Source organism: Eutrema salsugineum, unplaced genomic scaffold (genome assembly GCF_000478725.1).
Source record: "Eutrema salsugineum unplaced genomic scaffold, Eutsalg1_0 scaffold_1, whole genome shotgun sequence".
Taxonomy (NCBI): domain Eukaryota; kingdom Viridiplantae; phylum Streptophyta; class Magnoliopsida; order Brassicales; family Brassicaceae; genus Eutrema; species Eutrema salsugineum.
Window position 1 is genome coordinate 15768753 of NW_006256909.1, and position 16513 is coordinate 15785265.

General features: G+C 37.6%; 2 protein-coding genes across 2 annotated transcripts; one reads left to right on the top strand and one right to left on the bottom strand.

Moving 5' to 3' along the window:
• Positions 1–113: 113 nt before the first annotated feature.
• On the bottom strand, positions 114–12827 carry LOC18030059. The gene is made up of 13 exons (XM_006414796.2): positions 12057–12827; positions 11619–11950; positions 10792–11353; positions 10523–10636; positions 8610–8775; positions 6787–8426; positions 6179–6388; positions 3678–5918; positions 3303–3415; positions 2455–2851; positions 2051–2365; positions 1536–1793; positions 114–1275 (listed from the first exon to the last, which is right to left on the bottom strand). Exons 1-13 carry the CDS (start codon positions 12825–12827, stop codon positions 250–252), a joined length of 8145 nt encoding a protein of 2714 aa, XP_006414859.1. The 3' UTR covers positions 114–249.
• Positions 12828–15307: 2480 nt separating this feature from the next.
• On the top strand, positions 15308–16216 carry LOC112082073. The gene has a single exon (XM_024149164.1). The coding sequence runs from the start codon at positions 15308–15310 to the stop codon at positions 16214–16216; it is 909 nt and encodes a 302-aa protein (XP_024004932.1).
• Positions 16217–16513: the final 297 nt, after the last annotated feature.

The following is a 16513-nucleotide window of genomic DNA, read 5'->3' on the forward strand; positions in this document are numbered from 1 at the left end:
ATGGCAATGGAGTAGGAAATTTGAAGATATCAAGTTTCAATGGATCTCAAGAGATGGAAATTTCCCAGCAGATATTTTTGCAAAGTCTGATATCATGGATAATCAAAGCTTTTGTTTATCATTTTTATGTTCCAGATGTAATTACTATGCTCTGCATTGTGACTAGGTTCTTTAATCTTAATAATTTTCAGAAGAATAAAAAAGAAACCTCATCTAGCAATTAAAAAAAAAAGAAGAATCTGATTGGGTTTAAAATGCAACATTGACCACGTTTCGCTGGTTAGGCATGAGAATCAATAACCGGAGAAGACCTTCTTGGCATAACTTGACAGGGTTCCTATGCTGTGTGAGGATTGCATTACTGTTTCCTAACAAAACATGAGCAATAATGTAACTCTCTCCTTTCTCATTTGCAAACTGCCATTCCCTCACAGTCAAATTGAAGTAGTCTTTCCTTGTAGACACCGTTGCTTTCACCTCCACGTACTCTATTTTACCACCTTGGCTTTCGATCAACAGGTCGTAAGGTAAACCGGTTTCGCTCTGCTCATTAACCCATCTAACCTGAGCCTCCTTGCCGTATTTTGCAGCAAAGTATCTGTAAGCGATTTCTTCACCTTTTTTACCCGTCTGTAGCGCTTGTGCAGCCCAAGGTGTGCCGGTGTGAAGTTGATCTCTTTCGCTGAAGTCAGCTGAGACGGAATTGTTCCATCCATGAAGAAGGTTTGGATTGAGGTGAAAATCAGCTTGATTCCCTGACGTTGAGCTACTGTTCGTATGCATAGATTGCAATATATTTAGCTGAGTAGCTTGTGCACTTGTGCCTGCACTATTATCATATCCAGCAACCAAGTTTGTATCGGTGATCTCAGTCGGTATTTGTTTTTCAAGAGCCTCTGTTACATTCTCTTCGCTGCTGCTAGCCTGACCAGAGGCCAGCTCTCGTTTAGAATCATCAATGTGGGTCTCGCTAGAACCATGTCTTGTTTTGGAACTTGAAGGTAACCAGCTCAAGGTTATTCCAGCTTTTTTCTTGGCTTTAAGAGCAGATTTTAGGACCCAGATCTTTTCACCATCAGGAACCTTCTGAACATTTTGACTGTTCAAAATGAATGATTCCATTTGCTCCTCTCTCAATCCAGATTCTGCCATTGTTTTGATCAAGTGAAGGAAATTTGCCAAATGTAGATCAGGAACTCCGTTGAAAAACAGTCGAGACAGTTCCATGAACAATGAATGAGAATCCAGATGTGGTGTTGTGTACAGAGCTTTATCCTGGAGACAACAAGATCAAAAATATAACATATCAGTAAAGTGAGCAACCTTCCGATTCTGAACATAGCACATGCTAATTTTCCAGAGTGGAACATACAATTCTGAAGTATTACAAAACCATTGTTGTGGCAGAAGTAAAGATCTACTTGTATATAAACAGAGAGGAGTCTCGAATAGCCTCAGAGCCAATGTCACAACTCTATAATTCAAAAATCTATTGGATAAATCATTGCAAGAAATATAAACAAAAGAAGACATACCTGCAGAAGAGAGCTGCATTTGAACTCCTTTTTAGAGCTTATGTCATATTGTGGTATGACGTTCTTATAGCACAACTTCTCAACAACAAAGACTTGTAGCCGCTTGACTTGACTATGGACAGTGTTTTTTGTTTGGGTATACTTCTCATGATGCAGAGTAAACATATATCGCTGAGCATAAGGCAGAGCCCAGTTCACAAGTGACACTGTTACACTATTATCTCGCAAACCTTCATATTTCGCTTCGCGCTTTACCACCTGGAAAAAAAATACGTAAAATATCACAGGTTACATTGGAGGTGTAAGGCCATTGAAACTTGTGTTACATAATAGAGAAGGCAACAGGCATATAAGTTCTACACTGGTAAACGTTAAAGCTACATGATGATGGTTCTCGCAGATGATTTTTGGAGTACAGTGAAACACATTTCACGAAAGGCTTACTCTTGCCGTTACATGTAAATCTAAGTGCTTGAATATTCGATATATGTTTGTGCAAGGAGAGGACTAGTTACCTCAGAAATACTTGGAATTCCCAAGCTGTGCATCAGCACAGATACTTTTGTTTGAAGCACTTCTTGCTCTTCGTCCACATTTTCCCCAAAGTAAATAAACTGAATATTATCCTTCTTTTTAAATCTTTTCTTTAACTTCTCATCGTCACACCAACATACGAGACCAAACGATGAGTGTAAGGAAACCCACTTATCACTTTCAGTAGGAAGGACAGTGAAGTCGAGTTCTGAAAGTCTCTCTTTAAAATGAACAACATCTTCGGAAGATTTTCCAGATTTCAAATCATCACTCCACTTCAGGAAAATTTTGAAGACCTGGAAATGAACTTTAACACTTTAGCAGAGAAAAGAAATTGATAGACGATAAACAGGACGAGACTGATTTAGTTAAGTAAATAACTTACAGCCTTGGCAGCACATGAGGGTGACACATAATGGGCGAACTGCCCTAGAATTTTAAGGTACTCTTGAAAAGAAGGCGTTTCAGGTACTCCACACCCATTCACAAAAAAGTCATGGAGACCTGGATAGATATTGCACAATGTTTTCCGATGCAATGATTCCACAACGCTGCTGATCTGCGAACCGATATCTTTTATCTCATCTAAAACGCCAGCAGAATCATTCCAGTAAACATCATCAACTGACAAGAATATTCCAGATATCAGATCATTCTGCCTACTTCCAATTTCGTGTGGGACAAAAACAGAAGGGAATGTATGGAGCTTTTCAGTAATTTTCTGCTTTGAATCAGCCATTTCATTCCACAAAAACTTGTAAAATCTGGTTGTCTGAGAGATGCTGCAAAATTAAAGACAACGTTGTACACCGTTAGAAAATGTAGCAAAGAACTGACTAGGCGACGCATGATGCAATAATAGAGAGGAAAAAAGAACTCATTTCAAAATAGATTATATGGACAATTTGTCTTTAAGTCCACGGTCTCTGTTCATACTAACCCAAAAAAAGTCATTAAAAACTGTAGAACTCGATGTTCCTGTCATCAGAACTAATATTTAGTGCTAACTATGCATCATAATCAGCAGCATAGTCATAGCAGTATATCATCCAATGCACGACAGTGAACAGTAGCTTAAATACTTCCTTATTTGTAACAATGAGAAAAGAAAACAGTACTTAAGAAGCACAAGGAATGTAGTTAAAATCAGAAAATTAATCTAGAAGAAATAAGAGGCAGTGATGAAAAACAATAGCACAAAGTTATAGTTTCTTCATAACCATATAGTTGTACCTTGATTTGAAAGAGTCTCCACAGTGTACCCAAGCTTCTAGGATTTCCAGAGCATCATCAAGGCAAACTTTGGTCTTGAAACCAATATCATTAAGTAATTTGACACTTGTAACCTGTTCCACAATAATACGAAGTTAAGCAAATAGATGGAAGAACTCCTTCGCTGAGTTAGACAATGTAGGAGGTCCATATGGTAGTAATTATCTAGCAAGACTTAAGATATTTAAACAACACCCCATCCCACAAAGAACCCACACCTCTAATTAAGTTTTATACGTCCGTTTAAAAAGACTCAAACGCCAATTTATTTGCTGCTTGTTTTAGAAATAATAGTTGTAATAGCAAGCACATTTAGTAAGAAAGGACCAAACCAACCTTCGGTACTGCATAGGGCGCATTCATGCCAAGTATTGACCGCACACCATCACAATCATGATAGAGGTCTTTTGCAAGATGAAATTTCTTGTCCATGCTTGAAACTACCCACTGAGAATCACAAATTACCCTCATAAATGAAGACTTTGATGATCTGATGACACCATTTGTACCCAAGTTAAAGTTAACAGTTGTTTTTCCATGGTAGCAATCATCCCACAGTTTATCAAGGATTTCCAAAAGATACTTGCAACCTTTGCGGCCATTACTTTTGTGCAAGAGAGACAAGAGATCAACAAGTTCCGGGGATTCCCAGTCTCTAACAGTTAACTCGGGAGATAACAAGTTGGTATCATACTTTTCATAATTCGAAACAGAATAGAATTCAGCAATGCTCTTTTCAACTTGAACCACTTGAACAAAATCAGCTATTCCAATCTCTTGAAAAAATTCACGCCACTCCTTCAATCCACATGCATAATATTTTGATGCTGGATGTTTCAAGTAGGTACCATCAACCTCATGCCACGATAAATCCAAGTTTTTGGTAAGCTTCTTCATGTTAACTTGGTTTCCAAATTCTTCACCGAAATGAATCGACGCCTCAGCTAGCTGTTTCAACCCATAATTTGATAATATCAGAGCTTTGCTTCTTAACTCAGAAATAATATACTTCCTCTCGTTGTGACAAGCATGGCAGCCAGATCGTAGATGTGTCATCACAAAGCATAAGTAATCTACCATTAAACCCTCCGGTGTACCTCTACCCTTTGCCTCAAAGGCTGGTAATATATGCACTTTGATGATTTCATGTGCTGACAGCTTTTGAACACCAACTGCGCAAAGCATGTTGACCAGGTCATCCCCAGCGTGTTTTTCATCAACAGAAGACGCTAAAAGAAGGGAATGATCAGTTATACGGAGATTTCCATATAATAGAGGAAATGCTTCAAATACATCACCAAGATCAGACCCAGTGGAGTCATGGTGCAACCATACTGCGCCTTCATCTAAAGAGGTGAACCTACCATTTGACAGGGGAATAAATGGGATCTTGTGAAGGCCGTCTATAAGAGTCTTATCTATACCTAACTCGACATTACCTTGGCTAGAAGATCGGAATAGAATGTAAAGTTCAGTAAGAATAGACGATAACCACGCAAAGCCCATTGATTTCAGACAATCTTTCTTGTGACTCAATGAAGAAAGAATCTGCACCAAAGTCTTAGGTCCATAGTCTTCAATGCCCAGTGCCCTTGACAGGGAATCTGACAAAATTATATCTTTGTGCAAAAAGCCCAGAGCAAGATGCTCCTGAAGCAATCCATCCTTAAGAAGAACCCTTATCTTTTCATTCCAGTTTCTTAAAACCTTGCAAGGAGGAACCCATTGTTCACCGTCTCCCTCAAGCAGCAAACAATTTGTTGTTCTCAATCTAGATATAATAGAACGAGGGAGAGAAGAAAAGAACCCATGCACTTCCCCAACGAGAGGTACGAGCTGCATGTATGAGGACACAGCTTTACCTAGACTCTGGGTGAAAGAAGGAAGACTGCAAAAGGAACTTAGAGCACCCACAAACAAACCCGGAAACTCTGACAACAACCACTGGTTCCAAGGACTATCCTCATCAACATCCTCCCTCGATGATGTAAGAATGAAATCCCCTTGTATAATAAATTTCAATCCATAAGTTCTTAGAGGAAGAAAAGCAAAAACGGGTTCTTGAATCAAACATGATCTGTAAGTTCCATCCTCCAGCAAATCAAGAGTAAATCCTATGGAAATCTCGGTTGTCTCAACGCCATCACGAAGATTGGCAGACTTTAGTTTCTCTGATGCCACAAACCATGTCATGCTATTTTCCCCACATGAAACCTTTACGATATTCTTACTCACAACCTCTTTCCTCATGATCACGATAGAATCCTCAAGCATGTTTCTGTATACTATGCACTGGAGGCGATGTAGGAAGAGTAATAAAGAAGGATGAAGGTCTGAAAACATAGGCTTAATGTGATGTACTGTTGTTTTTTCGGAATCAATGGCTCTGAAAGGAAGTGTAATGCAAGTGTTCCATCTTGCATCCTTCAGTTGTAAAGCACGGCCAGATAACATGTTGGTAAGTGATTCAATATCATGAGGAGGTACGACAGTGGGTAAAATGTATCCAATCTGACCCTCACTTATATCAAACTTAAAATGGAAACCATTTGAGTGGATCTCAGGAGCATCAGAAACCTGGAAAGCGAACACAAGAAAGAGTGTTAGAATAGATTTTTTTGAGAAAAGAATTTGCTATAAACCCTCTATAACATGAGGTTGAAGTTCATATACGTCATTTCAAGCTGCCATGTCTTTGAAGACATGTTTTTGAATAATATTCCTATAGCCAATTTCTTAGCTTAGCATACTATAATCCTAAACTCATTAAAGCTTGGGTTCAATAGTCGCATAAACAACAAAATCATACTCTATAAGATGAATTATGTTTGCCATACCCGAAACACTGATTTGAAGCCAATTCCTTTCTTCCCTATGTATCCACCAGATCCTTTCTTTGTTGATCGACCAACATCACACAGGGCCCGGATGTTCTCAGGCATGAAGCCACACTCATTGTTTAAAACAACAATACCAGTCTTCTGAAGAATGAATGTGAGTGTGGGTTCCACATGTTCAGGGTACTTATTGTCATCTGCATTTTGAACCTGAAGCAACAGTAGCAAGAGCGTCAGAGATTGACAAATTGAATGTCCATTAAATCTCTCTTATTTACACAAATAGTGATAAAGAAAACATCTAACAACCTATGCTATTGTCTACTTCAGCAGAAGAGAAACCCATAGATGTCCCTCACAAGGCCAATAAACATTTTAATACTGATTAACTCTCCCCAATACAAAAAAAAAAACAAATGATAACGGAAACATCTACAAGTTGACAGCATAACAGTATTGCCTAATTACTAATCATCTAGGCAGAGTAGAACTCGGTTATAGGATGCACATATGCACAAGACTGCACCAACTATGTATTCAAGCAAACCCGATTAACATGCTTGTAAGAGGATTTTGTACAAAGAGAAAAAGAAGGCAAGAATTCTCACGAGTTCGAGAATAAAGTGGGAATCTTGAGAATACAATTCCTGGGACAAACACTGAAGTGCTCTTCCTAACCGAGCATGTTGTTTCTGCAGCATACTCGTCTCAGCACCAGAAGAACTTGAATCCAGCCCAAACTCATCCCGTCTGATTAAATCAATAACAGAGGCTGGATTATCAAGAAATTCAGGTGCAGTTTGAGTGAAAGCCTCCCCAACAGAATCACATAAAGCCCCATCACCACCAAGAGTGTGACAAGAGTCATAAGGTTCTTTATTTTTTTCACACGATTTCTCTGATACGATCATGCATCTTTGGTCAGAATTAATTAGGTCCTCCGATTCTTTTTGCATAAAACCTGAGCCAGAATCTAAGTTGGACGAGGCATTTTTCACTGTTGCAGAGTTCGGGGAAAATGATGAGCAAAACTCATGGTAATCATTAATCCACTCAACAATGCCTAGAACCAATCCGGCATCATGCAGCATGATGCGCTGCTCTGTGTTCTCGCATGCAGACAAAACTCTTATAGGAGCATCTTTAACAACAGAACGTAGTCCCGATAACAAGACATCAACAGCTAAACTGCGAAACTCCCCAGGTAAATAGCCCAGACAATCAAGAAGAAACTTTGAGGCAGCATAATCACTTTTATCCACTTTAGTTTTCTGTTCTACAGCCACAAGAGAATTTATATCATTTACCTCCATCTCCACAGAATGGTTATCTAAAAATACTTCAAATGCACGTTTGGCGTAGCATTTTAGAAGGGAAAATGGTAAATGTGTTCGTCCATTCAGTGATATCAACGACAACAACTGCGCAGCAGTACGGTAAGCAGATCCTTGAAGAGCAGCCTCTAAGAATGAATCTGCTGTTGCAGAAGGATCTGTCCGGATAGTCTTACCATCCCTTGTCACTAGACACAACAGATCTTTCGAATTAATCTCATTTAAACATTCCAAAAGAGGACCATAGTATGGAGCAAACTTAAGATCCCAGTGACACCATGAGTTTAAGTCTGACAACAACGGAACCCTAAGCAAAACATCTAAGACCTCTTTGGATGAAACAGCACTAAGAGGTCTGCTTCTTGAGTCAGTATCATTTCCTACTGTCAAGGATTCTTCTAAATGCTTACTGGCCAAAGAGTTTTCCGCGCCCAACAATGTTGCAGAAAAGAGAACACATTTAGAACCAGATTTCTCCTTGTAGCTACCAATGATTCTAGTGAAATTTTCTTCTGAATCGTTTCCTACAACCTTGAAACTGATTGATGGAAATTGTTCTGCAAGCATTCGAGCTACCATCTGTCTAGATATTACATTACCACCTGAAAATTCCGAAGCTTGCGATAACAATAGAGTCAGCAGATTTTCATTAACGTGGACCTCCAAGGGAGACTCTTCCTGTAATTCTCTAGCTAGAAATCTTTGAAGGTGTGTTGGTAGCAGCAACATATGTTTTTCCAAGAAAGTGAAAAACCCACCCCAACCAAGAGACTCAAAATCCTGTACTTGAAATTGCTCTGCCAACAAAACCTCGCAAGTCTGTAGCTTCCTAAAGATACTAATGTGCTTCTCTCCAGAAATATCATGCTCAAAATACAAGGAAAGCCTTCTTATAATGTCTTCAACAGTGTTGCCTAATACATAAAATTGATCAGATTGAAAGGTGCAAGATAATGCATTCTCAGAAAACAGCATCTATTTTGAGTAATACTTATCATGATTGTACAGTGGAGCTTGACCATACAATTTGAATAATAATTTTAAAACAACAATAAACCAAAACTCAACATGAAGATAGAGACCAATTATATACTCACTGTGTTTTGGAGGCACAACAAGCTGAGTTTTGTTTAGCTCACTGTTTTCACTTGGCTTAATATCATCTACTTGATTTCCTGAGCCTGGACTAGTCATATCACTAGGGCTCGTTGTTTGCAAATTATCATATATGCTATCATACATCCCACGTTTCATTGAGGTTACCTGCAAATGCAACACAAGAGGGGAAAAATAAAATGAAGCAAAAATAAGAGAGGATGGATATTGGAAGCTCATCTCCACAATAAAAAATCACTGCACGCAAGCAAATGAGAAAACATCAGCTTTTTTCCATACATTTTTCAAATGAAATAACATAATATGAAACGCTTCCATAGCAAGTTAGCGTTCATTTTAACGGAGAAAAAAAAAACAGAGAAAATTTTCCACTTCTTTCTGCTCAAAGTGAAGAAAAAGTTGTATTCTTCCAGAACAACAAAAAAACAGCGCTTGGCATAAGCTTTGCTCTGGAAGCGTTTCATATTAATCTTATCTTTAAAGATACTCATTCTACCACAATGGGGAAAAGAAGCATGTCATATGTAGTGGATAAAAAATCACATAGAACAAAGGGGTCTTGATAGAACAGAGAAAGGTAATCAATCCACAGAAAACATCTATACTGTTCCAAAAGTCACATAAAAAAAAAAAGCTGGTCTTGATTAATAAAGAAAGATCAAAGTCAATATACAGAAAACAAGAGCATTCTTTCTCTAAACAAGATGCGAGACATTTCAATGTTCTAAAATAATTTCCTACGTTATAACGATGCATCATATTTCTTTGTGTTAGTTGAACATTACAAATCAAAAATAAGAAGTCACAGAGCAAAACCCGTACTCAAATACGGAAAACAACTGCAACTTTTTTTTCAGAAAAAGAAAATGAAATATCAAAAATAAGAGATTATAGTCCCTGCAACAGATTCCCCATTGCACCTATAAGTTTTGTGCACCCTTGCCGTTTTGTTCTCTTCTGATTATTTATAGGAGGAAAATCTGATTGCCAGGAAGAAACAAAGACACTTGAAGAAAGACACGGAAGCGTTATGAATGATCCACATAGTAGTATTTTTATCCTTTCCCAGCCTGCATCAGTGACATTGTGATGTGCTCAACTGCTCATACAGAATCAAAGAGCAAAGCTGAACTAGGGAAGTTTTCTACATTTGCCGAACTCAACTCCAAGACTTTGCAACTGGGTGCTAAGTCTCAAGGCAAGAGCAAGAGGCTTGAACCACACACACACACACACAAAAAACACAAGGAACAGAAAAAATAACAAGGGAAACCGCTTTAAACCATGTAGTTGTAGAAAAGACAGAAAAAGAGTAAAGCAAAAAGTAAAACGGGTAAGTGCAATAGAAAACGAGTTTGTATATAAATCGGGATAGCAAGGGTGAAACTATCTCCCATCCTATTCGAAAATAATTGCTCACTTCACACAAACCTAAAAATCATAAACCACATCATTTGGCACCTTCAAGGTGACAAAAACAACAGCTTTTGCTTCAACAAACTTTGATCGATGAAAAACAAAAAAACAGTGCTGATATATTTTAAGGAGGAAACTCTTGAATGTAGTAGCCAACCATCCTTTTGTTCTATCCAAATTGCGAGGAACGAGAAAACAGCCAAACCACAGAGAAAGAAAAAAAGCAAGTGTTTCAAAGACAAGAATACATCTTTGGATTAGGAGGCCGTCCAAGTAAGAAAAATGTGGACAGGATATACAGAAGAGGCATTATAATGAGTTAAAAACAGGACAGGTTTTCTTTGAGAGAGGTAATTTCTGAAATAATATTCTTCAATTGAACTATTTAAAGAAAGAAAACAAAGAAAAAATACATCCCAAGAAATCACACAAATTAAACATGCAAAAGTTTTAAACTAAAAGTAATATGACCACTCACAGCGACATTTAGTAATCCAACAAATGGAAATGATGACATTGCTTTAGCTCTTTTATTCTGGGCTCGTACTTCAGAGCCACCCAAGTTGTAAAAAGACAACATTCTCTCGACACACTACAAACAATAAACGAGAGTATTAGAAAAAGAAAAACAGCATGCGGCCTCCGCTCCTTGCTTAAGAAAATTCACTCTCGGATTCAAGCAAAAAGATATATCTGATATATGATTTGAACAGTCCTACAATCTCAATATACCCAACGTGGACTTACTGTAGAAATGCTAAGCTCTTTACAGTTGTCCTTCCAAATTGAAATGAACTCTCTCAAAGCTCCTTCAGTGAGTGTGAAATCAGCCTCATCGACATTGAAAACCTTCTTAGCATCAGAATCATCAACTGATTTAGGTATCTCTTGATTCGCATTCCCACTATGTAATTTAGAGGGGGCTCTTCTACGCACTTTGGAAGAATCAGATTTTTCATGATTACTTTCAGTCTTCCTTTTCTTATTGGAGCCCCCAAGCCGCTTCATTTCTTCCGCAACAGATGGATATGGACAACTACTGATATGGTCAGAACTACTAAGATTTTTAACCTCATAATCAATACTATCATTCTCATCTGAGCTTGATGAATCAAATCTTATATGCTTGCCACAATAATCCTTATGATGTAAAGCAAACGAGTCAGCACGCTCAGAGACAGTAAGGGATTTATTTCTCGATTGTTTCTTTGATGAGGGGATCTGATACTTCTGATGCAGTTCAGTCAGTAAAATTTTCAGTGTTTCACCTTCTTGTCTCTTTGCGTCTTGAATGAAAGATACATACATCCTATAAAAATGCATTGATCACATATAATCAGTTAATGCAGTTCATACTAGGAATAAGCTGAGAACGAAATATCTTACATAACTAGATCTATCGCAAAAAAAAAGAACAAAAAAGAGAACATATACAACCAATTAAAACAATAGGATGAGTCCAATTTCTACGTATAAAAAAAATCAACAAATTTAAGACAAACTCTCACATAAATTGCTGGAAAAGATAAAACCCTTAAGCAGGTTTAGATAATCCAAGAGAAACGATATCATACCGCAAACTCTGAATACGCACACCAAGTTTATCCTTGCTTGAAACTGATTTTTTATCAGCAACGAAACTCAGGAATCCATCAAGCTTAACATCATCTGTGGTGCACATATAGCTATCAAGAAACGCTATTATCTCCTCACTAGTGATCTGAACTGGGTCAGAAGAGCTGGATATGGATGGAAAATAGAGCAAGACTAGTGGATGCTGCGTCAAAGGTCCCAACTCTAGATCATCGAAAGAATCAACAAACTCGTTTCGGCATATAGCCACTTCCAAATCATGTAGTGTCACGATTCTTCTAGCCCCAACATAGCAGTGAATAAATGCATTAACCTACAAGACAATCAAGAAACGCACATCATTGCTAAAGATTCAAAGGCTTGACAGAAGGAGAAAAATCAAACCTGCACACTAACTTCATAGAGAAAGATTCACTCACCTTGCCTTCAAGGGCCATAAGTTGGCGAAGTGAAGGAACATCTTGCATTTGCACACCCAAGGAACGCCATGAATCAGCCTGAAGCTCTTCTAGAACCGATCGCGACACTCTAGTCGAAGAGACGCTCTCTCCAGAAGCAATCACTGATTTACGCGTCTTGTCGACGGCTTTATCGATCCGCATGACTTCTACTTTGCGCTTTGGCTTTGAGGAAGACTTCTCCGATGACCCGTTACCTCCTTGGATTCTAGACCCGCCACTATCATCACCGATAGCGAAATTAGAATTGGGGACCTCTTTGACGACCACATCAGTCCCCTGTATAACCTCTTGACGCCTTCGTTTCAATGAAGAGCTCTCGAAAGCTCCAGCTCCAACTCCGGTCGATCCACGGTTCTGAGAGACATCAATATCGATACTAGGGAGAGACTGGGGAGGGAAAGAGAAGCTTTGTCCATGAGATTGAAGGTAAACATTAGCGCCGGCGCCGAATTGGTGAGGGATTTGACGGAGAGGGAAGTTGAGATTCTGCTGGGTATGGAGATTAGCATTTCCGAAGGTGAAGCTAGGTAAGTCTGGGAAATTAGGGCGGTAAAAACTCGCCGGAAACTGAGGCAGAGGGTATCTAATTGGTTGTTGATGAACATTGAAATTGGGAAACACTGGATTCGCCGATTGAGGAAGATAACCACCGGGAACACCGTTGCCTCTGCCGCTCCCACCGTTCCCGGAGGCGCCTAGAGACCAGGGACCGTCGCGATTCCCTTGCATTCGTCGGCGAGGGAGTAACGACGAAGAAGTTTTGAAAAAGAAAAAAAGGTCTAAACAAAAAGAAGAAGAAAGGGTTTTAATAGTTTGTGGCTTCGGTTTATATATGAGAGGAGAGTGAGTCTAAGTCTCTGTTTGCGTCGGAGGGGTTAGGTTTAGGGTTGTTCCCCTTATGACCGTGCGTTTTGCGGATCGATTCAGGGTTTCTAAAAGGGATTTCAATTATTATTTTTGTTTAGCTTGTTAAAAAAAAAAGTAGGAAAAAAATGATTTTTCTCTGTCTAAAAATTAGATACAGTAAAAACTCTATAAATTAATAATGTTGGGACTTTGACATTTTATTAATTTATAGAGTTATTAATTTATAGATTTTAAAGAAAAAAATATTTCCTATTTTTTATTAATTTTGAAAGAGATTATTTTTAAAAAATTATAATCTTTAAGCAATTTTTTCTAATGTTAAAGATGATTTCTAAGAAAAATTTAAGTTTAAGTTAAAATAAATAAAAACATCATTAAATTCATATTTTAATAGATTATCTTATTTATATGTTTATATTAAATTATATTTATGGTAATTATTAATTTATAATATTAATGGGATCATATATTTACGTATGAGTTTTGTTAAAATTATTATCTTATTATCTTATTGAATCAAGTTATATTTTGAACTGGCCCAATTCAGAACCTAGAAAAATTATTAATTTATAATATTTATTAATTTATCGAGTATTAATTTATAGAGTTTCTACTGTAGGTTATCGTAACTAAGGATTAGATTATTAAGTAAATGATTTTTCACCACAATATTTATCTACCCTTAAGGTGATGATGTGTAGATTTCATCACCTTTTATTTGTCGTAGTTTATGTTTGCTTCCCCTTAGAGCATCATTATCGTAGTTTCTAACTGTGTTTCTTAGGGATTTAAATAAAAAAAGAAAAACCAAAAATACAGAAAATCAGAAATATCGATTCTTATTTAGGATCAAAAAGAACCGATTCTTATTGCTACGTGTCTTCGTTGCATTGGTTAAAAAAAAGACTGAAATTTTTTTCTTTCTTCTCTTCCCATTCTTTCTTTCTTCTTCTTCGACGATTCCTCTCCAATTTGATTCGTCTCCGCTGCTTGCCTTTCTTGAACATTTCATTTCCAATTCTCTTTATTTCTCTAGATTCGAACTACTAGTCACCACTTTCGTATCCACGTCTGAGCCGTAATCGGCGGTTACGAGTGAACGAGACGAAGAACCAAACGTCGTCGTCGTTGGCTTCGAAGGAGAGCAGCTGTGCGCCGGAGAGAGTGGTGGCCTTAAAAAAACCGGTGCTCTTCTCTTCACAGCGATGCCTCTCCGTGAAGCCGGTGCTTCTCATTTGCTTTTGCTTCTTTCTACTTCTCATCTGGTTCTTCTTCTTCATGTATTCTTCTCTTCTTTCTTACCATTTTCGTGTCTGCTTCTTCGTGTCTGCTTTGCTTCTTCATCGTGTCTGCTTCTTTCTTACCATCCGATCACACCATCTCTTCTACTTTGCTTCTCATCTGCTTCTTCTTCTCATCTGCTTCTTCTTCTCTTCTTTCACTTTTGCTCTTCTCCTTTTTTAAGAAACCTAATGAAATTCTACCAATGTACCATTGAAAATATTGGGTTTTTTAAGGAGGTTTTTTAACTCATGTTTAACAATAAAAAATTGTTAAGAAACTTATGAAAGGTTTTAGGGATAATGATGGTCTTATAAATAGATGATACTTCTCCATTTCATTTTGGATGAAACTGAAGTTAATTAAAAACTTCTTCTTCATATATCGTCGGTATACTTCCACTCACTTTCTCTCCTTCTTATACATATTATATACATACATATATATAAACAAATCTTGCCTTATCAATTATAGTTTACAAAACGTTATCAGCACGAACGTTTTTCGATCCGTTCTTATATCCAAAGAGGTAAGATTTAAATTTATATTTAATTTATTTTAAGTTTATGTATTATTTTGGGATGATAAGTGCCTTCCCCAAACCGTTAATTTAAATTTATGTTCAATTTATTTTAAGTTTACGGGATGATAGGTTCTGTCTTCCCCGAACCGATCGTATGATAGGCTATGCCTTCACGATCATATGATTATATGGTAGACTATGTCTCCCCAGATCATATTAATGGAGTGGAAGGCTAAGCTTCCTCCTTGATTTTATATTTGTGGAGTAGAATATTATACCTCCTCCTCAAAATTATAATAGGTTCTGCCTCCTCAATTATATAGAAAATTCTGTCTCTATATTGTCTAAGTATATATTTTTATTATACATGCATATTCAAAAGTTTTTTTATCATATTTCTTTAAAAACAAAAACTTTAATTGAATTTCCGCTAAATTTATGATATACATACAGTTATCATGTCAAATTTAGCAAAGCTCGAAATCCTTGCCATTGATGTGTCTGGTAAAAATTACATGTCATGGGCGTAGATGCAAAAATGCATCTAAGAGGAAACGGGCTTCTCGATACCATCAATAAGTCGGAAACGACATCAGATGAGAAAAAGGCGAAAGCCATGATATTTTTGCTCCACCACATCGATAATAGTTTAAAAGAGGAATACATCACGAAAGAAGATCCTGCAGATCTTTGGCAATCTCTCAAAGATAGGTTTGATCACCAGAAATATGTGATCTTACCGAAAGTCAAATATGAGTGGTTGAACCACTGGTTCCAGGATTACAAAAGTGTTGGTGAATATAATTCAGCTATGTTCGGAATTGCTTCCAGGATGATGTTATATGGACATGAGGTAAGTGATTTCGACATGATCGAAAAAACTCTCCAAACATTTCATCCTGGAAATGTAATCCTGCAACAACAATATCGGGCAAAAGGTTACACCACTTACTCGGAGTTGATGCAAGTCCTCCTTGTAGCTGAACAAAATAATCAGCTCGTGATGTTAAACCATCAAACTCGTCCAACTGGATCATCGCCATTCCCAGAAGCGAATGTTGCGTCATCCAGTGAAAATATTAGAACCGAACGAGGACGCGGGCGCGGTCGAGGCCGTAACCGCGGTCGCGGACGAGGTTGGGGACGAAGAAGACAAAATGATGTTGGTAGGGAAGCAGGAAAGCAAAAAGAAACTGCTTTTTACAGATGTGGCATGAAAAATCATTGGGCAAAAACCTGTCGTATGCCAAGACATTTAGCCGATCTGTACCGAGCATCACAAGATGCCAAGAAAAAAGATAAAGGAAAGAATTTTGAAACCAATTTCATCTCTGATGAAGCTGGACATTCCTTTGATGGCATAAGTGATTATACTCGTCTTGATATCGCTGATTTCCTTGTTGATCCTGAAGAATCAACGGATTCAAAGCGATTAAGATCGATGTAATATAAAGTCTTCTTGAAGAAGACAAGAAAAACCAATGTAATTTTAAATAAGAATGTAATATATTTTTGTTAACAAGAAAAGGTTTTTCTTGATATAAAATAATTTCTAAAATCATGTTTTGGTTTATAAATGCATTTTCTTGCATATTGTGATTCAGAACATGTCATCGTTTGAGATTCAGGATGAAGATACATGTCTAGCAGACAGTGCTACGACACAAACTATACTTAAAGATAAAAAGTATTTCTCCTGTCTCAAAATAAAGAACTCTGCCGGAAGCGTGAGTACCATATCTGG

What these genes read in the sequence shown, in the direction of transcription:
- LOC18030059 (XM_006414796.2), bottom strand. Translation starts at nt 12,827, where the DNA reads ATGCAAGGGAATCGCGACGGTCCCTGGTCTCTAGGCGCCTCCGGGAAC. An exon ending in TTGGATTACTAAATGTCGCT is followed by an intron (nt 8,776 to 10,522) that starts GTGAGTGGTCAT and finishes TTGCATTTGCAG; the next exon opens with GTAACCTCAATGAAACGTGG. An exon ending in GGAGACTCTTTCAAATCAAG is followed by an intron (nt 2,852 to 3,302) that starts GTACAACTATAT and finishes TTAATTTTGCAG; the next exon opens with CATCTCTCAGACAACCAGAT.
- LOC112082073 (XM_024149164.1), top strand. Translation starts at nt 15,308, where the DNA reads ATGCATCTAAGAGGAAACGGGCTTCTCGATACCATCAATAAGTCGGAA.